The sequence below is a fragment of the Protopterus annectens genome, chromosome 16.part0 (genome assembly GCF_019279795.1).
Source record: "Protopterus annectens isolate FY-2018-M chromosome 16.part0, PAN1.0, whole genome shotgun sequence".
NCBI lineage: Eukaryota > Metazoa > Chordata > Ceratodontiformes > Protopteridae > Protopterus > Protopterus annectens.
The window spans coordinates 660,957,652-660,983,359 of NC_056750.1; the positions used below are offsets into that span (position 1 = coordinate 660,957,652).

Sequence of the window (25,708 nt, forward strand, 5' to 3'; positions counted from 1 at the left end):
TTAAAGGTGAGAAGTACACAGTGTCACTCTGTTGCTGGTCCGCACTTGTCCCAGTGTGTTGTCATAATCAGTCAGTGCACTGTTGAAATTAATGGCTCAATACACTATTCATCTCTCATTTCTGGGCACTCAGCCAGTTCTGAAAGAAATAATTCTATATTTGAATTTTGCACCTGTCAGAGCACTGGGTGAGTTTATCTCTGTACGAGGCTTAGTACACTGTACAGACAGCAGCTGCATCTCTGAATTTGTCTAAAATAATGCATCTCTGAATTTGTCTAAAATAATGGTTTATCTGTTACATTTCTCATTTGTGCCTTTTATTTTCCCTTCCACTCTCCTTTCTTCCTTGCAAGGGGATTTACACATCTTATTACCTTCATTTGTTCTGTGCTTTTAATCCTTTTTACTATTAGGTTATCCACATTTTTAACTTTTAATGTGTGTTGATTTCTTTATTATCTTTATAAACAGCTTGCTTTGTTTAGTTTAATGCATGCATAAAACAACAGAAAAGATACCAGAGTAACTAACATTCTGCATTATAAATGAACTCTCCCTTATCTAATAGCATGCATTTTAAAGACAAGTGCTTTAAGTAAGTTCCACATTCATCAGTGTGAACATTTCTTTATTAATAATGAAGAGACAAAATTAGAGCATTTAAAATAAACCCCATACACCGAAAGTCACTTATGACACAGATATGTATTCATAGTGAAAGGAGCAAGCCAACATCAACTTCATCATCCAAAACCATTTCCGTCATGTTACATTGAAGAAATACACCAACCATATCACATTAGGCACTTGATTTCTTAGGTGTATTTGTCCATTAGAGGAACATACAATATACTTACACCACACAAAACATTGCTTTTCAACCGTTTTAAGTTATCTATTTTAGTTAAAAAGAGTTTTTCTGAAAATGAAATGGGTACTTAACATCTACATTCAGAACTGCTTTCTAAAAGTTACTGCAGTGAAGGACATTTTGTTTTCTTTCTGAAAATGTATGCTGTTTTTTCGACTGGCACTCTTACCGCAAGTACAATTGTAATGAAAACTGCTGTTCCACAATTGTAATCAGAGAAGCCTGCCTGTGCCAGTGGTAGAGAGGTAAAGGCCCAACTACAGCCCAGATGACCAGAGTTCAACTACCCGCACAGGTGTTTGATGATGTAGACAAGGATGATGGGGCATGCCCATCCAGGGAATTGTGGTTCTCAGTGAGTTCACACTGCTGTTCTGATGACAAGGCCTCCACTGGAGAAGAGAGGCTGGACTTAATGCACAGAGTTAATGCCAGGTTAGATTTGAGTGACTGCAGTCCCTGTTGGTGAAAGAAGGGTGATACGTATGCAAAGGCAAGGGGGGGGGGGGCAAAGGTGGTCCTTACAGTGATACAAGAGGGAGCACAAAGCACTCTCATAACTGCCTGGATAATAGCTCCCCTTGGATAGTGAAATGTCTGATAAAAGGGATGCTTGATGATCAGCAGGCATGGAGGCAAAAATCATTCAAAGAGTGTACTTGGAGTGTAAGTTACACGTGAAGAAACTGTAAGGGAAGGGACAGGTAAACTGGTAAATGCATTAAGGCTAGATTAATTAAGCTAACTGTCTCAGTCTACCATCAAGTAAATATGATATAATGCAGTATTGGCTTTCATTAAGGCAATATTACTAGAAGAAATATTTTTAAATGAGTGCTGTTTACATCAATCTAGTTGTTCAGACAAGAACATTTCCTCTCACTGTACAACCGAAACATTTAAAGAATTACTGGACAGATCCCATTTCCTGTAACCCTAGTCCCTCCCAATACATTTCTCCATCCCATTGCATGAACATATGCTTAGAAAGACAAAATGTCTAAGTGCTGACACTTGTGATCCTGCCCTTCATATAATGGTAGGGGTAAGTCTGCATAATATTGTATGGATGTGCAGATGCTTAACACTAAAGAAGCTCAACTTACTAGCACTACCCAATCAACTTACATTCACTCAGTTTCAAATTGCCCACAAAATAATACACAAACCATACACATGCTCTTCTCTACAAAACGTTCTCAAGCACTATTCCCCACCACGTTGCCTTCGCTCGGGTAATCGGAGCCTAATAATAATCTCCAAATGCTGTAATACAGCTGGAGTCTCACTATGCCCATCCTGTGCCACCAGACAGTGGAACTCCCTGCCTATCCTACTAAATCAGGGCCATCTATGCATCTAGCTTTAAGCACAACCTAAAACAGTACCTAAACTCTTCCTGGTTCTGTTCTTGTTCACACCCTGACAATCTCTCGGCTCTCCCAGTTCACTAACCCCCAACTCTCCAGCTCTCCTACCTTACCCTGTAAAAGTAAATAAATTCTATCTATATTTATAACTGTATACTGCTTTTCATCATGCCTATGAAAATGAAATTTGTATATTGCTGCATATGTAAAGGCAAACTGTTTATTACTGTATAACACTCCTAAAGAAATCAAATTGTATTAACCTCTGTCTTGATAGTATTACCCATTGGATAATTGCAAAACACAATTTGTACTGTTTAGAAACTGATTCTTTTTCCTTCATAAATTCTTTGTAATTTTTCTAACTCTAATGGAGCTTTTCTCCATGGGCCTCTGCTGAGTGCCCAGTCGGAACATCCTGGTAAATAAAAGGTTATAAATAAATAAATAAAAATAAATGTGAAAACATTTAACAAATGCACACCACATATATGGGATCTGTAGTGTTGACTTGTAGCCTGGCGTGCTTCCATTATACAGCCAAGAGACGCAGCTTACCTCAGATATACACTGGTCTCAGCAGCCTGTCCTCACAAGGGGCCAATCTGACCTAGTGAGTTACTAACTTTGCTTCTGATACCTGATGATTGGGATCATGACCAAGAGCTGAGCTATGAAGCACAGGGTGGGGAAGGCTATATCTCGCTCCACGTTTACTGTTTTGATTTTGTCTTGTCTCCTTCTCATGTCTCATCAGACTGACATATTATAACTCATTATTATCCTTTTTTAAGCCCTTTTGTTTCCAGTAGTGTCTGGTGAAGGCCCAGACAGACACTGTTGTTCCTGGGTTCCACAACCTATGTGGGGCTATTGTGTATCAAATTTACAACAATGCACAAGGAAAGCAGGTATGCAGCTATAATTTGCTGTCTTAGTCTGTAGGGGGGGGTGCTGTTCCTACATGGCCAAATGTGTGCTCCAAAGTCAAGGTATATACGTGTCACCTACGTTGTGTAAGTGCAGGTGCTCACCGCGCACACACCTTCCTCCCAGCAAAATAATTTGCATCTTGATATGAAGTTATGTACACTCAGCATTAGTGACAAATCAAATACTCACTGACACTCACCATATGGCTCAACAAAGAACAAAGGCTGAATTCCTCCCCAATATACCTGAAGAACAGCAAGGCAGTGTGAAAGCTTCATTTTCTCCAACTCTCTAGTTCTTACAGACTATACCAAAACCCAATTAACACATAACAGGTACACTTTACTGTTGGGGAAGGGTCTGCCCCATGAGAACGTTTTACCCCTAAGATGTACACTTTACTAAAGACAAATGGATACAGGCAACTGCACATAAAAAGCTTCTTAGGTGAAAATAATGACTGCTTAAAAACATGGAAAAAATAATCTGGTTTAACAGTGAACATGGGTTGCATCAACCACAATGCAAGGAACAAGAGATGCTTGTGGAAAGCACATGGCTAGTTTAGCAGGCTGCTTGGTTTCATCTATTTTTTTTTATTTGCCCCATATTAAATCTGTACAGCACTCTATCTGCTATCAGAGCAGGATTAATCACAGTATTAAAGCACTAAGGAGTCAAACATTTGTATCAACCACTTCTACATAATTAATTGCTGTACACGAGACCAACTTACCTCTTGCACAGCAGGACACATACTAATTCTATACAACATGGCATTTGCGGGAAGTTGACAAGGCAAAATACTGCACAGGTTTTCTGTCGGATACTCAGTAAACACACATGTAATCAGGACAGTACATGCATGGAGACAGTGGTGTCTGTAGGTAGTGAGGAAAAAACACAAACATTAAGACTAGCATTGACATGCACACAAGTGCACACCTTTAGGTTGAAAGCCTAATGGAAACATTTAGAGGATATCCTGGAAGGAGGTACATGACAGAATGGAAAAAAAGTAAGTGCACACTGTCAGGAATTTTGGAGAAGGACTATTGAGGAGATAAAGGGGAGGAGTGCTCACAGTGACTGCTCAGTAGATCAAGCTAGCTGCCTGCAAGAAAGGAAAGGAGGACTCTGGAAAGGAGAAAAAAAGAAAGAATAAAGGGGAACTGGGGGATGTTCTGTGGTACGTTAACCAAGTACAACGTAACAAGTCTGTATTTAATTCCTCTCGTTAGTTCTGTATGTAAACACTACATGCATATACAGAATGTGACTCAGCTAAAGCATTTACACTTGTTGTGTCTTTCGGCTTTTCCCTGTTAGGGGTCACCACAGCAAAACTCCGGTCCGCTAATGATTGGCAGTAGAATTTTACATGCAGAGTTGCCGGCGGACAATGCTACCGCAGCACCACCACTGCATTTACATAGGTCTCATCACAGATGGGTTCTCTGCCATCAGGCGGGTCCTCAGTCGGCTGAATTCCAAAGTCTAGGTCCGGCATCGGTTGCTGTCGCCTTCTTTCCTGACGTCAGTGAGACAGGGGTATACAAGACACAGCCGATGCCATTTTCTTCAGTCTTTCTTGCCCCAGATGTCAGGTGCCCCCAGAAGGAAGGCAATACATAAATTATATATATAATCATGCAATGCAATATAATTAAAAATCAGTAGTTGCAAGCAAATACACCATAGAAGGATAACCCAATCAGGTTGTATGAGGAGGTGTTAGCCACTAGGCCTTTACCAAGAGGGAAGGAGGAGGAAACCTGTACTGCAGCTGTATGAGCACTCGAACATCTACATTTATGGTAGGTACAAAACTGTACTATGTTCATCGTGCATACAGCTGCAGTAATCACAGATGGGTAGAATCCCAAAGCTACGCACAGGGTGGTAGGCACTAGGTGGAACTAGGAAGAGCCAGAATGCCCTGCAACACAGCAGTGGCAAAGCCTGCTCTAGTTTTGGAGTATAAAGGCAGGTGGTAGTGTTTTGTGAAGGCATGCACAGAACTCCAAGTGGTTGCCTCCAAAATATCTTTGATAGGGACTCCTCTGTGGAAGGCTGTAGAGGTAGCTGTGGCCCTTGTGGAGTGGGATCTGATGCCTGTAGGAACAGATTTGCCATGAAAGGAGTAACAAAACCGTATGCAGTGCCTATCCATTTTGAAACTGTCTGTTTGGAAATTGGCTTCCCTTGAGCTCCTACAGCATAGGACACAAAGAGTTGTTCTGATTTCCTGAAAGGCTTTGTTCTGTCCAAATAGTAACGTAGCTGTCTATGGATGTCTAAGGAATGTAGCAGCCTTTCCCCTTTGTTTTGAGGATTGGGGTAAAAGGTAGGTAAGTGTATGGCCTGATTTAAAGCTACCCTGGATACTACCTTAGGCATAAATGACGGGTTGGTTCATAGGGAAACCCTGTCCTGATGGAAGATGAGAAAGGGCTGCACAGCCATGAGGGCTTGTAGTTCCGAAACCATACAAGCTGAGGTAATGGCCAGAAGAAAAGCTGTTTTCCAGGACAAATATTGCAAATCTGTTGAGGCAGCTGGTTCAAAGGGGGGCAATGTTATTTTTTCTAGAATGTAATTAAGATCCCAGGCTGGTATTGGTTGTTTCCTTGGAGGTCTTATATTCTTAGCCCCTCTGAGGAACTGTCTTAAGAGTGAGTGAGAGAATAAGGGTGGATCAGTGTTGTATTCTGCAGAAATGGCTGAGGCATGAATTTTGATGGAGGAAAATGAAAGTCCACTGTTCAACAGCTCAGCTAGATACTGTAATGTCCGAGGCAAATTCAGTTTTCTAGGATCCTGGCCTTTTTTCTCATTCCAAGTGCAAAACCATTTCCATTTTGCGGAGTAAGCCTTTCTAGTAGATGGCCTTCTGGCCTCCAAAATGACATCCTGTACCTCTTTGGAGAGTAGGGTCTGTTGTGGCATTAAGGAATTTTCCATGCAGCCAGATTGAGTGTTTTCAGCTGACTGTGAAGAGTTTTGTAGCTGTGCTGAGTCAGTAGAAGAGGCATTAGAGGTAGGGTCCAGGGAGGAGTATGTGTTAGGCTCCTCAGAGTGGGTACCAGTGTTGTCTTGGCCAATCTGCAGCAATCAGTATCATCTTCGGTCTGTCTGCTCTTGCTTTCAAGAGCACCTTGGGCAGAAGAGGCAAAGGTGGAAAGGCGTAAACTGTCAGTGCTGCCCAACTGAAAGAAAGGGCGTCCACTCTCCAGGCCTTTGGATGGAAGGTCCTTGAGCAGAACTTTGTCAATTGATGATTCCTGTGGGAGGCAAAGAGATCTATGTCTAGCCTTCCCCACGCTTGGATTATCTTTGTAAACACTTGAGGATGCAACTTCCATTCGTGTGGGTCTGTCATATTTCTGCTTAGATTGTCTGCCAGCATGTTTTCCAATCCTGGCAGGTACTGTGCTTGAAGTTCGATTTGCCATTCCAGAGCCAAGTTCCAAAGTGACATGGCTAGCCTGCACAGGGGGTATGAATGTGTTCCTCCTTGTTTGTTTATGTACCACATTACTGTGGTGTTGTCTGTTCTTATCAATAATTGCCCTGGATGCAGGAGGTCCTTGAAAGCTGTAAATGCATTTATCACTGCTAGCATTTCCTTTTGATTGATGTGAAGGTGCTTTTCCTTTTGGGACCATTTGCCCTGAATGCACCTGTCTGTCATGTGTGCCCCCCAGGCGTAGTCTGAGGCATCTGTTGTGATGACTTGATTTGCTTGAGGCTTGCATTCTGGTAGACCTGTGTTTGTTTGGCATGCTTGGGCCCACCATAGAAAATCCTTTTGCAAACATGGGATTATTGGTATTATTGTTTCCAAACTGTGGCTGTGTTGAGACCATAGGTTTTTTTAGGTACCATTGAAGTTTCCTCATATGCAGCTTTGCACATGGGATTAGAAGAACGCAAGATGCCATGAAGCCCAGAGCCTGCAGGATTTTCCTTGCAGTTAGCCTGGTACAATTTGCTAGTATTTTGAAGTACTGAGTTAGTTGCCCCTGTTTTTCTGGTGTAAGGTAGGCCATCTGGGTGTTTGTGTCCAAGTTGGCACCCAGGAAAGTTATTTTCTGAGATGGTGTTAGCCTGGATTTCTCTTTGTTGACTGTGTATCCCAGAGAATTCAATAACCGTGTTACATAAGCCAGATGTTCCAGAAGTATGCGTTTGCTGTCCGCTTGATCAGGCAGTCGTCCAAATAAGGGTAAATTTGCATCCCTTGAAGTCTGCAGTAGGCAATTACTGATGCCAGGCATTTCGTGAATACTCTGGGCGCAGTAGATAAGCTAAAGGGCAATGCAGAGAATTGATAGTGGATTGAACCTGCAAGAAATCTGAGGTATCTTCTGCAGCTTTGTCTGATTGGGACATGCAGGTATGCCTCCTTGAGGTCCAATGTTACCAGCCAAACTCCTTGCCCAGCATGGGAAGAAGCTGCTGTAAGGTGAGCATCTTGAATTTTGGCACGAGTAGAAATGTGTTTAGGATGGATAAGTCCAAAATGGGTCTCCAGTCGGTTCCTTTCCTTGGTACCAGGAATAGTCTGGAGTAAAAACCTTGACCTTGTTCGTGAGTAGGTACCTCTTGAACAGCTTTCATGTCCATGAGCTTTGAAATTTGTATTTGAGCCTCTGCTCTTTGATTGTGTGGCAGGTTCGGCATGCCTCTCATTTTTGGAAAAGTGTGAAAATGAAATCTGTAGCCTCTGTTTATGATGTCCAGGATCCATTTGTCTGTTGAATTGATATGCCAATTTCTTGTAAATAATGCCTGCTTTCCTCCCAAGGGCGCTGCCAGCTGAGACTTGCTTGGCATGAAAAGGGGAAGTCATTGGTTTTGTTTCCAGTATTGTTGTGCACTGTCTTCGCCACCTCTTGGTGCTGGAGTTTGCCATTGTCTGCCTCTATATGATCCTTGACATTGTCCTCTGCCCCTTGTGCGCCTGTATCTACCTCTTTGGGGTTTGTCCGTGGCTGGAAAGGACCAGTTTTTTGAAGGCCAATTTCTGCTAAAACGTGGTGGTTGAACCTGTAGAAAAGCTTTGACAGTTTGCATAGATTTAGCTTTTTCTTCCATTTTCCGTAGCATCCCCTCAGCATTAGTACCAAATGATACATCCTTTTGTAAAGGAGCATCTAGTAGTTTAGCTTTAACATGATCAGGCAAGGTTTGTTCCCTAAGCCAGGCATGTCTACGAATGACTGATCCTGTAACAGCAGCTCTACTTGAGGCCTCTAGAGCATCATAGCCACATTGTAAGGTGTGTTTACCCACTTGTTTTGCACTATGCATCATATCCTGCAACTCCTTCAAATCTGGTTGTTCAGGTTGTGACATTTTATTCCTCAATTGTGATAACAGAAACTGCTGATATTTAAGCATATGGAACTGACAATTTAAGGCCCTCATGGCTAGGGTGGCTGAGGTATATACCTTTTTCCCCCACCTTTCTAAGGATCTAGACTCGCTTTCGGAAGGTAGTGGATTCTTAGCAGTACAGGCCTTCATTCCCTTAGGGCCCTGAGAAATGGTTTCAGGGTCAGCATTATGGCTTTTGTAAAGAAATTGGTGAGAGTTAGGAACTCGGTAGTACCTTTCAGGCTTGACTGGGGCAGGAGGCAGGGAACCCGGATTAAGGCAAGCCTCCGAGTAAACATCATCAAGTATGTCCAAGACAGGAGGTATCGCCAGAGGTCTGTGCTGAGGTAGCAAAAGGAATTCCCCAAGTCTTTTCTTGGAATCAGAAAAGTCTTGGCCTTCCCAATGGAAGTGTTCCCTCAAGGTATGCAAGGTTTCCCCAAAAGAAAAATCCTCTGGGGGAGATACAGAAGGAATGGACTGCTCTGCATCAGAATCTTCAAAAGGGGAGTACGAGTGTTCCTCTTCATCAGAATGTTCTGAAATAATGGAGCCCTGGTCAGAAGAGGGGGAATCTTCCTCCACTCTGGATCTCTTGTCCGGAGGGGGTTGGGAACCCCTGATAAGAGTAATTAAATCCTCAGCCATTTTTAGCATCTGCTTTTTAGGCATGGGACCTGGAGATGGGCCCTGTGCAACGGGCCTCTTGGGATGCATGGCTGATTTGGACTTAGTAAATGCCTTTATGGAAAAGGAAGATGAGGGTCTAAAGACACCATGGGTGGAAGTGGACCTGTCCACATTAGGAGGCTCAACACTCACAGTAGCTTTGGTAACTGTAGTCTGGGTATGGGCCGAGGCACCTGCGGTCTTGATTACAGAAGACACCGCCAGAGAAGTGTCGTCGGTAGTCAGGGGCTGCATAGGCGCCTCGCTGAGAACATGACCACATGTAGCCGGTTTTGGCGTGGTGTCGGAGGAGACTGCGGATCTCGCGTGTCGGTCTTTGTCTTTGCGTTTTTTGGACAAAACGGTAGTCGGAGTCTCCGATGACATTTTATAATCAAAAGCTTTACCAAAAAAGTGCTGGGCGAACTCCGCCCGACGCTTAATAGTGCGTTTATTGAAAGTAGCGCAAAAGTGACAGCCCGAGACGTCGTGGTCTGGGCCTAAACAAGGTATGCAGAGGGAATGGAAATCCTTATGCGGTATTTGCTTCCCACAAGAAATACAATTGTTAACTTTGTCTGACATCGGTCTGAGGCAAGAAAAGTTTCCACAATGGGGTACTTAGCTTTAAAGAAGACTTCGGTTTCCAAATTTTCATAATTTCAGGAGCTGGCCGACCGGCACTTGCGAACTGCTTCTGCTTCGGGCACCGCGCGGCAAAAAAGACTGAAGAAAATGGCGTAGGCTGTGTCTTATATACCCCTGTCGCACTGACATCAGGAAAGAAGGCGACAGCAACCGACGCCGGACCTAGACTTTGGAATTCGGCCGACCGGGGACCCACCTGACGGCAGAGAACCCATCTGTGATTACTGCAACTGTATGCACGATGAACATCCTGATGGTGATGACAGTGTGAAAACCAGCTGTAGAACTTGCAACTCTGTGGCAATTGTGTCATTGATCTTACAGACCCCCCCCCCCAAAACCAGAATGCACCCTAAGGAGAACTTCCTTACAGTACAATGGAGGCAGGGCAGCAATGGTTTCTGTCAGTTTTAACTCTGCTATGAAGTCATCTTTATCTTGCAGTTATGATGTAGCTCCTGTAGGCTATATTCAACTCTAAGAATATATATTGAGTTTGTAGCTTTTGTTCAAGTAGGAAGCCTACATTCCTGAAATGTGAAGTGATTTCTGACTTTGGAGCTGTAGTGCTTGAATACAGCTGTTCTCATCTTCAAGAGAGGTTTTATGTTAACCAGTTTGTAACAGAGGGGGAAGCAGACTGCAAAACAATCCAGCCAGGTTTTCAATGCCAAAGTAGAAAAGTTGTAAGTGTTCTGAAAAGATATCGTGGGAGCACAGTGCTACCAGACATATCTTACAAAAACAGACAAAAGGCAATATCCAAATTAAGAGTTTTGGAGAACTCAGGAGGTTAATCATGACATGGTCAAATACATAGTACCAAGATGTACGCACTGGAATCTACCCTAGTTTGAAAACCACAGACACAAATACATGCGAGAGATGCAACTATACGGCCAAACTGGAGGCTGAGCTCTCTCAACATAGGACTGGCATGACCAGACAGGAGGAGAAGGTAACCACACACACTATAGACCCAGTCTCACATAATACCATCACAACCTCAAATCATACACATAAACACACAAAGACATACTCGGAGGCTCTGATCAAAAATCTACCAAAACAGCAGAGGCCACCAAAGCAGACACCCAAACAACTACCACCCCAGAACACAACACCTGCAACACCTAGACCACACAGTCAGAGTGTCAAGCAGTCACAGCCCTTAAGGCCAAACACAATGCCAGACACACTAGTCATTGGTGACTCCATAGTCAGACACACTGACGTCCCGCTCACCAGACTGAGTAAGGAGAAGGTCACAGTAAGCTGTCTGTCGGGTGCTAGAATCCGCCACATAACGCATGCACTCAGGTCTCTCAACAGCAGGTACAAGTACGACTCAATCATTGTCCACGCTGGTGTTAACGACCTGAGACATACCTCCTTGGACTACATGAAGAGAGACAGAGGAGCTCTCTGATTATGTAGCCCAAGCAGGTATGACCCTGACCTTGAGCAGTATCCTACCTTCACCAAGAATGATGCCACAATACAGAGATAAGATGATCAGCTTTAACAATTGGCTTAAACTCTGGTGTCATTCAAAGGGGATCCAATGTCTGTCTGCCTGGGATGACATGCTGGACAAGCCACGCTGCTTCACAAGGGACGGCTTGCACTTGTCACCCCTGGGATTCCGGATTTTGGCAAAGGCTCTTGCCACCCCCATAGTGCCTTTTTTAGGCAAGGCTCAAATTCTAAACTACCACCCTAGAACAAAACAAAGAAAAAAAACTAAGGGTAATGCTGCTCAAAGCCAGAAGTCTCAACCTCAAGATGCACGCACTCGAGGCCCTTCTCAGTATGGAGAACATCGATGTCTGTGCTGTGACAGAAACCTGGTTCAAGGCTCCTGAGAGTACCCCAGCACTATCAGGTTTTACCTCATATCATGCGTTCCGGCCCCAAAACCTGGACAATACCAAGAAAGGAGGAGGGGTATCCATATTCATCAAGGACACCCACACCTCAAGATTGGTGGCATCGCACGATGCATCGGAAACCATCCAGGTGCAATTAACCATAGGCAAGACTGCTCTGCAATTTGTAGCATGTTACAGGCCACCCTCGCAAACTCAGGAACCTCATATGGCCTTCCTGAAAACACTGGAGGATAAATGTATCTCCGAACACCATCATACTAGGTGACTTCAACTACCCTAATATAGACTGGGAACACTACTCAAGCCCAAACACTCTAGCCCAAAAGTTCCTGGAATTCATAAACTCAAATGCCATGGAACAACTAGTCACCATCCCACAAGAGGAGAAAACATACTTGATCTCATCATCACGAACATGGGAGCACAATGTTCAACGCCGGAAGTATACCCCTCGCTGGTGAGATCTGATCACAAACTAATCTCGCTGGAGGTCCTCATCCGCCCCACCGAAATGAAAAAGACCACAGTAAAGAACTTCTCAAAAGCCGACTTCACACTTCTAAAGACTAGTGTGGTCTCCTTTAAGGCCCCTGAGCCGGCAGTTAACATTACTCAAACAGCTGAATCACTTACAAATGCCTTCTACCAGCACCTGCAGGGCTGCATGGATCAGGCAATCCCAAGCAAAACAAAGACTCTTTGTACCAAAGGCAAGCGTCCAGTCTGGTGGACCCCAGCCATAAACAAACTCTACAACAAAAGGAGAAAGCTGCTACAAGATAGAGCAAAATCCTTAAAAGGTAAGACACCGCTGATCACTATAAGTAAAAAGCTAAGAGCTCTCATAAAATCATCCAAAGCTAATTTTGAGAAAAAATAGCTAAGGACTCTAAAGACAACCATAAGGCATTCTTTAGCTATGTCAGAAACCTAGGAGGAAACTCCCAGATATGCTCAGAATTAGTTCAAAATGATGTGAAGATTACTGATCCTACAGACATTGCCAACATACTGGCTGAAAGGTTCAGTGCAAACTTCTCCCCTCCCCTAAAGGAGAGATATCTATACCAAATGATTGTAGCCCCCCAAACATCTCTAACGCCCAGGTGAGAATTGCCCTCTCCAAGGCAAAGAACACAGCATCCATGGGACCTGATGGTGTCCCCGGCTGTGTGCTCCATGAACTCAATGAGGAATTAAACCCACAGTTAGGACAGCTGTTTAATCTTAGTCTCACCTCCGGATACGTACCCAGGGAGTGGCGGCGGCGACTGTGGTCCCACTCCACAAAGGCGGTGCCTCCACCGACCCTGGAAATTACCGTCCCATTAGCTTGACAAGCCTCATCTGCAAAGCCATGGAGAGGATCATAATGGATCTCATAAATAAAGACATAGAGAACTTGCAGACTTTGGATCCAACCCAGTTTGGCTTTGTCAAAGGCAGATCATGCCTTCTAAACTTGGTTGACTTTTTCGAAACAGTCACCAAGGCCATTGACGAGGGAAAGGCAGTCCATACAGCCTACCTAGACCTGGCGAAGGCTTTTGATACAATACCTCACTCGGGTATCATTGAAAAACTCATCAACTTAAATGTAAACCCATACATTACAAGATGGGTTGCAAACTGGCTGAGTGACAGAACCCACAGGGTCAGAGTTGCTGGCGCCATGTCAGACTCAAAGCCTGTCACAAGTGGTGTCCCACAGGGCTCAGTCCTGGGCCCACTCTTGTTTGGCATCTACTTTTCTGAAGTACAAGCAAACACAGGAGGGTTATGGCTGACAAAGTTTGCAGATGACTGCAAACTGGGCCGTGGTTGAAAACACATCCGACACAGATATCCTTCAGAAGGGTCTCACAGAAACAGATAACTGGTGCCAGAGCCATGGCCTAAAGTTAAATGCCAAGAAATGCATAGTCATACCCTTCGGGAAAAATAAGGTTACCCTAGCTACCATATAGGTGGCAATCCCTGAACACAGAAGAAGTTATTAGGGACCTGGGAACCCAGGTTGACAGTAGCCTTTCATTCGACACTCATATTGCTAAAGTAGTTAGGAAGACCTTCTACATTGCCCACCTTATCATGAAGGGATTCACATCTAGATCAAGGGAAGTCATAGTCTCCCTATACTCATCACTCATCAGACCAATGATAGAGTACAATGCCCCATTTGGAATGTATCTGACCCGACACTTGCAGCAGCTGGAGAGGCCACAAAAGTTCCTCACCAAAAGGATAAAGGGTCTCAAAATCTGTCTTATGCTGCCCGACTGAAAGAACTCCAGTTATATTCAGTTGCTTACCGCTTGCTCAGAGGTGACCTATGCCTGACATACAAGGCCATGTCAAACCCAGATTTGATGAACATGCTTCATCTCAAAAATCTAGATCCCTCAGAGCCACAAGGGCGGAGACTTAAACCTCGACACGGTTATTAATAGGACGTGCTGGAGGGATAGATTCATCACCCAAAGACTCCCTATGCTGTGGAACAAAATCCCGGTTTATGTGAGGCAGAGCACCTCGCTGGCCTTGTTCAAGAGGAATCTTGACCAATGGATGGGAGATCGCAGATACACCCCAGGGGTTACCTCAGTGTCACTGCTCGACAGAGGCACAGCAAAATAATGGGCATAGTTTCCCCAAACTAAAGGGGTGGCGTAAGCCACAAAACTATGGGCTAGGCTTATAAATGCCCTCGGGCAGATAGCCTAGTATGAACCTATGAACCTATGTAAGGATATCTAGACCTTCGTGTACCTGGCCAGCAAAAAGTGATGGGGCATATTATCATAAGCTCTCCATAGGCCTAGACACAATGCTTCATCTTTGTCAAAGATAATGAAGTCTAAGAAGTTTGAACCCAAAACCTTACAGATAAAAATGACTGAAGCTATGTTTTTTGATCATGGAGTGCTCTGATCACCGAGGAGAGGACAACTATGTTGAAGCCCTATCTGTTATAGGAAAGGTGATTAAAGAAGTGTTAACATCTTTTAGCACCGTTAAAACTCGAGTTTCACAAGACTATTAACAGCAGACACAGAGCAGTGTCCAAAGCATTTCAACAGATTTATTAGGTACTGTACCTCTCACACTGCTACAGACAAAAAAAAATAAATAAAAAGTGGCTTAGTGCTAACAGCTTTTAAAGCTGTTCCTTCATCTGCATGGTGTCTGCATGGTAATGCTGTGTTAGACCTGAAAAAATCAAACTCAATAACTTTCATCAGTAGGCAGAATATATATGCAAACTACTGTTTTCCATTAACCCAGACAATGAAAACAGATAAAATTATCCAGTTTACTTGACTTATTAAACATATGATCACAAAAAAAAAAATCAGTGAATTTCCACATAAACTCATTCATGTTATTTGGGAGGTTGCAGTTGAGATGGAATGCATTGCCTTAACATATTCAAAAAGAAATGGTTGGAGTCTTTAAATCTGAAACATCTCGTACATAATTCTAAAGCAGAATGAACCCTACTCCTTCTTACTGACATGTTCCTCCTTTATTTAGTTTAACACATTAAAAAATATTGCCGATAAAAAAAAAATGTTTTCTATTATGACTTTTTTTCTGCCTCACTGACTGACTGGATATTGTTCATATGGTAAGTCTGACTGAGAATAGCAAATTTTCAATAGGGAACAGGTGAATAACTCCATACTCAAATTACATTTAACACAATGGGAAGATAATACAAACAGTGCTTGTGTAAGTCAGCTGAAGCTGATATACAAACCCATTTGTAAATACAAGGCACATATTGTGATAGTATATACAAGGAGTTCAGAAATTACTCTAGACTCATTCCATTCAGGCTATATGCTCAGTAGAAGTTCACAGGGGAAACCAATGGACCTGGGAGTTTTGGAGATCAAACGGAGTTGGAGAGATACAGTATCCCTAGACATCAAATGGTACCAAGGTAGTCTATACACCAAGCCCGATTTCATTCATGCGCAGGTACCAAGGTAGTCTATACAACAAGCCTGATTTCATTTATGTGCAGGTGCCAAGGTAGTCTATATCCCAAGCCTGATTTCATGTGCAGGTGCCAAGGTAGTTTATATCCCAAGCCCGATTTCATTCATGTGCCAAGGTAGTCTATAACCCAAGCCCGATTTCATTCATGTGCAGGTGCCAAGGTAGTCTATACCCCAAGCCTGATTTCATGTGCAGGTGCCAAGGTAGTCTATACCCAAAGCCCGATTTCATTCATGTACAGGTGCCAAGGTAGTCTATACTCCAAGCCTGATTTCATTCATGTGCCAAGGTAGTCTATACCCAAAGCCCAATTTCATTCATGTGCCAAGGTAGTCTATACCCAAAGCCCGATTTCATTCATGTGCAGGTGTCAAGGTAGTCTATACTCCAAGCCTGATTTCATGTGCAGGTGCCAAGGCAGTCTATACCCAAAGCCCGATTTCATTCATGTACAGGTGACAAGGTAGTCTATACCCAAAGCCTGATTTCATTCATGTGCCAAGGTAGTCTATACCCAAAGCCTGATTTCATTCATATGCCAAGGTAGTTTATACCCAAAGCCTGATTTCATTCATATGCCAAGGTAGTTTATACCCAAAGCCCGATTTCATTCATGTGCAGGTGCCAAGGTAGTCTATACCCAAAGCCTGATTTCATGTGCAGGTGCCAAGGTAGTCTATACCCCAAGCCTGATTTCATTCATGTGCAGCTGCTCAACATAATCATGTAAGTAAGGTTCTTATAACACTCCAGCAGCAAAGGGAGGAAAGAGAGAAAGATCACTCAGTAACTTCAATGGATGAGCATTTAGTTTACAATATTTCTATGGCTGTATAATACAAGGATGAGCTTGCCATCCCAAATAAGGGTTTAACCTTATTCCTTGCTACACCCACAAGGTTACATGATGTGATACTTGATTTAAAACTTTTCGGGAGAAATGTCCTCCTTAAGAATATGTTTGGCTGTGAAATGAAAGGTTCTACTACTAAATTTAAGAAGCGCAGCACTTTCATGCCTCCATCCTAACAGTTGATGTTTTTCTTAATACACGTGAGAGAAATAGCAGAGTTTGTCAACTTGAAACATTCCCCTAACTTCTTTAACTTGACTCAGGAGAAAAGGAATGCACTCTCAGGATTAATCAATAATGTGAATTTAGCTATTAGACCAGCTGATAAAGGGTGGAGCAGTTGTTGTTATGGATCATGACCACTAAGTTTTGAAAATGAAAAAGATGTTTAGAGGAGGACATAACTTGTGAGGTTATCAAGTATGATGAATTTAATGGTGTAATACATTATACCAGAAATAAAGATTTATTACGAGCTGGGGCGATAATGGATGAGATGCATCAGTACTTGGAAGTGCAGCATCCAGTCATTCCTATTAGATTACTCCAAATGCATAAACATAGAACAGATCCTCCATTATGACCTATAGTTTCAGGCAATGGCTTGTACACAGACCCTGCATCTATTTGGATTGAGAAGGTTAAACTGGCCTTGGTGAGGGCCACTGCTGTTCTTGGCGATGCAGCTCATTTTCTTGATTCTTTATCATTATATATGAGTACCGATGGGACTGGTAAGAATTTTCTGCTTGTGACCCTGGATGTTAATGGTCTATTTACTGTTATTCCCAATGATCATGGTTTGAATGCAGTCAAAGATTTCCTTGTGAAATATGGTATTTATGATTCTATGGTGGCCCAACGGATATGCATCCCTCTACGTCTCGTTTTGGAGAACATTTTTGTCTTTCAGCAAAATTTCTATTGGCAACGGGGGTTGTCATGGGAATAACTTGTGTGAGCTCTTACGCTAATCTAGTCCTTGCACAGTGGGAAGATTGTTCATCATTAATGAAGACAATACTCGGAAGAGTAACATTCTATTCTATCGCAGATTTGTAGATGATGCCTTTCTTCTGTGGGATGGTACCACTAAACATTTAAAACAATTCCTATATTATATTCAGAAAATAATGCACCGTTTTTAAGGTTCACCATCAATAGTTCTGAATCTATGATAGATATTTTTGGATGTCAGACTGGTCAAGGATGGAAACAAATTAACCACCATGATTTACAGAAAAGACTGTGCTAAGAATTCACTGTTGAGGTATCACAGTATGCATACAAGGCATATTTTTTGAATGTAGTACAAAGGCAGGCTCTTAGAATTTCTAGGCTTTGTACAGATGAACGAAATTTTGTTACAGAAATGGATCAGCTCATTTCCACACTGGAACAGTGTGGATATAACAAACAAGATGTCATGCAAATTATGAATAGAAGGAGTAGGAGATAAACCAGAAGACTATGGTTCCAGAGAGATGACAGATCTATATCTGGGTTGACCAATGGAGTTAAACATGGTATGATGTTAAGGTTAACCTTGAAGTACAGTCGTGATGTTCAAGATATCAGTCAGATTGTTAGGAGAAATTGGAAAATCCTGACGACTGATGACCATATTAGAAAAGTGGTCAGTGAGACTCCTACTTTTGCATTCAGGAACAACAAAAACCTTAAATGTCTTTTATATACCAACACTTCTATTCTGAATGATTGTTCAGTGACATCCAATAGAAGAAGAACTTATCCCTTACAGGCATTGTAAAGCTTGCAAACATATTTGTTCAGAGCAGGTCTTTTGTACATCCTTTATCTGGCAAGCTGTATTAACCGTCATTATATGCGGACTGCTGCACAATGAACGCAAGGTGATTCAAGTATATGTTATGTAGGAAAAACTAACCGGCGTCTGAAGTAGCGCATTTTACAAAACAAGTGATACAAGGTTAAAACACAAGCATAATGCTCTCTATCAGCATCTTGATAAGAATTCCAAATCATGTGTTTTTGTTTTCTGTGCTGCAGATCTGCATGTTGAACAGAAGTGGAGATTTATATAATCTCACAGAAACAGCTGAAACCCACTGGATAACAAACATCCATGCAGATAAATTTCCTGGTTTAAATGGAATATGCCCACTGAAACCGATCCCAAAAGGGTGGAGGCTTAGATGAGGATTTTGATTGGCTTTGACTGATATTAAACAACATAAAGGCTATATGGATGGTGATCTGATAAAGGATTTATTCCCTAAGCGCTTATCCATTTTATTTTTTATGGTTTCATTGCTAAATTAAAAGTTTAGGAGTTCCCTTTTCAAGGCTATGTGGCAATAGTTTTATTACATAAGGATCTTATAATAACCAGCAAATTCAGTGCTGGCCTTTTGCATTCACCAATTTTCCGTATTTTAAGGTAATTCAAGGTAAATAGGGTGCTTTAGATGGGTCGTGGCCATCAAAAGACCAATGTGGCAAATTAATAATCTATCAGACACTAAAATAAAGACAGCAAGACTTTAATCACTAAAGTCTCATGCTAAATCAGGAAAGCTCAACTGCAAAGTGTATCCACTAATTATTTCTACCAAACAGTAAACTGAAAACTAACTTCAGACAACTGCTCGCTTAGTGCCAAAGCATCCTTTTAAATCTTTAGTCAAAGACTGAATTCAACACCCCATGCACTCCTTGCACTTCCTGCAAAAATAATAAGTATTCGTCATGGTGTGAAACATAATTTCAATGTTTTACTTACTATCGGTACTAAATTCCTTACAGCTGTACAGGTCAAATCAGAAGTTGTAATCCAGACTAGTGGTAATTAACACAACTAGCAGAAAATTGATTTTATCTGTCAGTAGAATTGGCCAGAACTGTCTGTTAGTGAGTGGAAGTTGGGACACGACAGAGAGATGCCCAGCAATAATTCACAGGTGTACAAGCAGATGAAAAAAAATCATTTTGCCCAAGATTGCTGTGGGCAAGCTTTGTACCTTGTAAAGAGCCTGCTGGTCTATTTAAGGTCACAGCATCATCTGATTGTGCTCCCAGGCAGCTGTGTGATTTACGGAAGGGAGACAGCAGCTGCAAGGGGAGAACAGTAATAATGAGAAAAGTCTGTCTCAGGAGTGTTCAGCAGATGGCACGTTGTTTTCTTAAATGCTAGAGTATTTAGCAGCAGTAAATAAATGAACTAGTGCCAGTAATAAACCAACATATTCTGCTGACAGCTGTGTTTTTTTCATACTAGCAGCATCTGCTAGGGCAAAGAGGAAAAACTATGTCAAATGGGATACCATAACATTTCTGCTTACTGAAGGGCAGGCATGAGGTGTTAGGAGTCTGCTGATTTTACCTGACAACTTAAGCTGGCAAAAGAGCTCTTTTAAATACAGAATTGATGGTGCAAGGGAAATAAAATGCAGCTTCAGGCTGAGAGTATATTAAATACCATCTAACCCATATAAGGACAGCCGGGCGTGTATGCTGCAGTATAGAGCTAGTATACACGACTGGCTGGTCAATTGCGAGAACAGAGAGAATAATAAATGCAGGTTTGAGAGGGCATATAAAATAATGGTTTCGTAGTTTAATTTCTGGATAGAGTAATGGTGCCATTAACGGTATCTGTTTGTTGGAAATAATTTCTAGTATAGTTTTTTTTTCTGCAGAGACAATGACTCCTTTATGTAAATATATTTCTCCTTCTTTGAACAAATGCTAACATGAAGTTGCTGGATTTAACTCTGGTGGTTGGGGGTAGCTTGTCTCCCACATGGGAGGTACAGGTCGGCTTGCTCCATGAAAAAAAAAAAAAAAAAAAAAGTCATTTTACTTAGTACATTCTTAGGATTTGCTGGTTTTGTGGCTCTCATTCGCACATCCTTGATGATGTGTGTATTCAGGCTATTGCCTTTATGCTTTTGCTGTTCACTCTTTTTGTAGTGCAACTTTTGCTGATATAATTCAGTTTAGACACCTAGATATTTAATTATGTTTACTTTTTCAATACGGACACCGAAGGCATCTTTGATTTCAAAGGAAGATGTGCTGAAAAGCCTTTGATGGGTTTTAAGAGCCATGTTCCTGGTTTTGGAAGTATTTGCACTCAGTTTCCTTCACTTCATCAAGCTCCATTTTTAAGCAAAGACATGAATATTTTAACTCAGCAGAACAAAGGGATTTGTGTGCAATATGACCAGGAAACCTAATGATATCTCAGGAAGATACATATATATGCCCTGTGACCTAAAGATGTGAGAAGTCAAAACCACAATCGAAAATAAAACGAAACATGAAGGTTCCCAACCTGGGGCACAAGAATCTCCACTAACAAGTCTGCTAGTTTCAGAAAGAAACAGTGTAAGATAGTTGGAAAACCAATACATTTGGACTACTCAATCTGAAGATCAGAGTACTGTGGCCTACCCAGTCAAGTACCATTACCATAGATTCCAGCAAGGTAAGAGAAGAGCAAAGTTTGCTAAAAATATGACTGGACAAGGACACTAATGCTATAGTCATGAAGAAGCCTTAGTTACATCCACACTGTCCTCTTACTAGAGGTCTCCTGCTCATCAAGAAATGTCACAGTATGTCTACAGTCTAGTTTAAATGTGGTATTTGTTCCAAGACTCCTTGTGCCCAAGTGGAAACATTACTGCAATGGTATCAGATCAGAACCAGGTAGGTGATTATGATGAAGTGGTAACCTGTTCTGTGGGTAGGTTATTCAGGACTGCTGTAATTCTCTGTTCCAAGCACCAGCATTTCACTGACTGTTCAAGACTTGAGATAACTACAGAGATCATTATAAAGCATGCTGAGACCTCTGAAATTGTGCACATTTTCAATTTTGTTAGCAGCTGCTGAACTGCTCTGCAGAAACTGCAGACATGGCAGAAAGACAAACCCCGTGGCATTAATGGCTGACATGCCCCAGAAGGGGTTTTGTGGTAGTAAGAACATATGCAAAGAGCAAACACTGTTTAATGTACTGAAGAACGTAAAAAAAGGAAAAATGTCTGATTCCCTCAATATATTTCTGATTACATTGACTATTCATATAAATTACACATTATTCTGAATGTGCAGTTTACTAATACTAGTGGGCTACCACAGGAGGCAGCAATAACTGTGGATGGAACTTATCATGGATAACCATGGAAGGCAATGAAAAAGCATTACTCAAAGAAATCAGCATACTTGTTCACTAAATTGCATAGAAACTCTCTTACTTACACAAAGAAGGACTTATACTGGCATCTTCTCTTGCTAAATCCAAGTGTTGTGTAGGCTCAGAGGTCTCCAAGTCACTGATGTCACAGCTGTCTTCACCTGAAGAGTCTTGGGCATGCTCAGCCTGGTCAAGAAGGCTGACCTCTCCTGACACTCCAGCCCTGGACATCTCATTCTCTGGTTCAAGCTCTGGACCAAACTGAAGGTAGAAGTCCTCTTTAGACTCTTGCATCCCAATAATGCCATTTTCATCCATCCCACTGTGGACCCCATTACTAATGTTGATGATCCCATTTTCATCCATGTAGCTTAGAAAATCCCTTTCCTCTTCCATTACCTTGCCATTCCTGGAGCCTGCATCTGTGCTGGCTCTCCTAGACTTGGAGTCTCCCATAATATTTGGTCTGTCTTGATATTACATAACATAAAGCATTGTTGTAGAACACTGGCAGGCTAAGGTGACTGTCACAAGGACCCTTCCTGTTACATCATTAAGCCATGAGAAATGACCGCTTTGTTCCTTTTTCTTCATATTGATGCAAATCACAGCCATTTGGAGCATTTAGTAATAATTACCTAAACATGAGAAGAAAAAGCAAAGCAATTGTTAGATTCCTTTTAAAAAAAGGACCTCAAAACATCCAAATTGACTTGCACTTTTGTGCTAGAGCTTTTCTCATCAGTTGTAAAAATACTGCTTTATAATGAATACAATAAAATTAAAACCAGTCTATTTTACTTCCATCACTGCAAGGATGACTTAAATCCAGAAGTTATGATAAATATTTGCACCAGTTTACTCTTTAAGGAGCATAAAAAATAAATAGATGACATATCCATCATATACAACTACTTTGACATCTATACCTGCTTTCCTCTCCCACACTAAATTCTAAGACTGCAACATTGTTGGATTAGTGCTCATTACAGCTCGACAATTAATGTCCGGGTGCTTTTCTCCATAGTGCACATTAAATAATAATGAAGGTTACTTGCAGCAGACGCATAGCAAATCATCTCAGATGAGTTATCTGTACTGGTCATCCCTACTTTCTCTCTTCCATCCCATTTATCTACCCCCCTCCATCCCTTCTCCTTTCCTTTCACATAATTTTTTTACTTTTTGTTTGCCTTTTCGGCTTTTCCCGGTTAGGGGTTGTCACAGCGGAACTCCGGTCCACTAAAGACTGGCAGTAGATTTTTATGGTGCCGAGTTCCAAGCCCGACGCCCAACCTTCAGTAAAGGCACACCCATTCACACATGTCTTTTGGAGGCCACTTGACCGCAGGGAGGACATGCAGACTCCACACAAAAAGCACTCCAGCCGAGAATCGAACAGGAGAACTCCTCGGTGTGAGGTAACAACGCTACCGCTGTACCACCGCGGCTACCTCACATCATTTTTTTTTTTTACTACTAGTCACTAATTCATTGTTCTGAATACACAAGTGGAACAAAAGAATAAATTTCTTAAGATACTTTTCAGTTATAAGAGAAATGCTGAAATCCAGAGACACCATTCATATACTCAGGGAGTTTCAAATAGCCAAACAATAAATATGGACAATAACTTTAAAAAACAGTGAAAATATTAGGATTCTGTATGCCACATATTTTAAACACACAAACTTGAGAGTGGGAATTTTAGGTAGCATCTGCTCTCTCCTGTACTTGTTAAAGTCCTGTAATGTAATGATCTTCAGACTTTGCTCTATCTTATACATACTTAAGAGGGAAAAATCCAATGTGAAGTTAACAGCTCAGTCCAAGAATGTACTCACAAATAATTCATATATAGAAATAGAATGTGATACTAAATATTTATGCTTCTATGTTGCGAGATAAACTGTTAACATACATGTTTGCTGCTGGGTGGTTGTGTGGAGGATGACATTGCCACACAATATGTTGCAAGCATTTACATCACATACAATGTGTATACAGCATTCATATGACCAGAATTACGGAGAAATGTGTTACCATAAAGTGTTTGATATAAGCTACATTTCCTTTCAAAAGATGGTCATCTTTGGCTATTTTTGTAATATGTTTTACATTTCCTGTTCAGAAAGAAACTTCTCTATCTGTTAAAAAGGGGGAAGTAGGACAGGTAGCTATTACTTTCGAATTTCTTTTACTCAGTTTTAATAAAAGCAGTGCAAGTTATCGGAGATGCACATATGTATATAGTGCAGAATGTTTAGTTCAAATTAAAAGTGGTGTACACTTATTATTTGCATTTTCCAGGGCAATAGTAAGATAATATTTCAAACAGACTCTCAGATATACTTAATAACCAGTTAAGATACTAATGTAAGACATTTAGGCAACATGACATGGCAGGATGTATTGAAGATTAAAATAGTCAGTCCCATGGCTGGCTGAAACAATTCTCCTTCAGGACTCTTATTTAATTATTCCTGTACTGTTAACTGGGTAGCTCCCAATGAGCCAACAACTCTTTCATAAGACTATTTGAGAAAAAACTTCAAAAGAAAAATATCAAAGGATTTTTTAAGCAGCCAGTCAGGCTAAGCAATATGCAATATGTCTGGGCTGTGGAAGGAAACACGAGTACCAAGAAGAAACCTAAAAAACAAGAACATGCAGACTCGAGCCCTACCTTAACCGGAAACTAGGGTCAAACCCAAACTAAAAACAGGGTTGGCAACACTACCCAGAGAACCACTACCATCATAAGTTATTATTAATTTTCAATATTTAATTTCTAATGATGACAGGTATTATGTTATCCTAGCTCTGAAACTGTTGTACATCTTGCTTAGTAGCAAGTAAAGTTGCTTGAATTTGCATAATCAAAGGCCTGCCTACTGTTTCAGAATTACTAATCGGTATACATTACATACAGATAAGGTACAGGGAAGAGTATGCTATACCAGTCCGAAGGGCCTTTGAGGGAAGGTATGCAATTTAAGTATCACAACCCAAGGTGTGCAGTACAGTAACCTAGCAGAGATGTACTATTCAGGGCATCTGATTTTAGATAATTAGTCTTCCAATTTTTCACTATTCTTTACCCATCTGCTGAAGCATTGCTAAAAGGATTATATTACTGTCATGTCTGTACATTCTAAATACTGGCACAGAAAATGAAGGCACAGCTCGGACAGTATGATGCTGCAACAGATTACTGCAATGAGATGGGGTGGCAGTAACGCATTACAATTTAATTTTATGTTTATAATACCAACTCTGGATACATTTATTATATTCATAACATTTCTGAACACATTTTCTACAGTGGAAAATGTAGACCAAAAACCTTACTATGCTCATGGTAAGATCGTTTATGGGCAGAGAGAAGGTTTCATATATTGAAACTGCTGGATTTTTAACTTGTTTCACAATAACTAATAAATAACTGACCTCCTGCACAGCAACCAACTCGCTGCTTCCTCTGCCAGCCACTTGAGCACAAAACAGAGGCCTATCTGCAATAAGTTTCACAAATGCCTTCTTTCCAGCGGGAGTGAAATAAAACGAATGCATCTGGCATAACCCTATTAGAAAGTGGGAGAAGACCACCTAGATCTGCTAAGATAAAAGCATATACATCAATTAGGAATGTGTGTGTGTGTGTGTGTGTGTGTGTGTGTGTGTGTGTGTGTGTGTGTGTGTGTGTGTGTGTGTGTGTGTATATATATATATATATATATATATATATATATATATATATATATATATATATATATATATATATATATATATATATATATATATATATATATATATATATATATATATATATATATATATCTATATATACTAAATACTGTACCAACCTGACAAAACTACAGCCTTACAAGACCTGAT

The 25,708-nt window shown here is 41.3% G+C and overlaps 1 protein-coding gene across 1 annotated transcript in view; it reads right to left on the reverse strand.

The window, feature by feature from the left end:
• Positions 1–25,708, reverse strand: part of AKNA (AT-hook transcription factor) — an 865,316-nt gene that overhangs the window by 526,050 nt on the left and 313,558 nt on the right. Inside the window, exon 2 of the mRNA XM_044058163.1 lies at positions 21,877–22,449. Coding sequence (XP_043914098.1) covers positions 21,877–22,267 — 391 coding nt within the window. The 5' untranslated portion in view covers positions 22,268–22,449. The remainder of the gene's footprint in view (positions 1–21,876; positions 22,450–25,708) is intronic.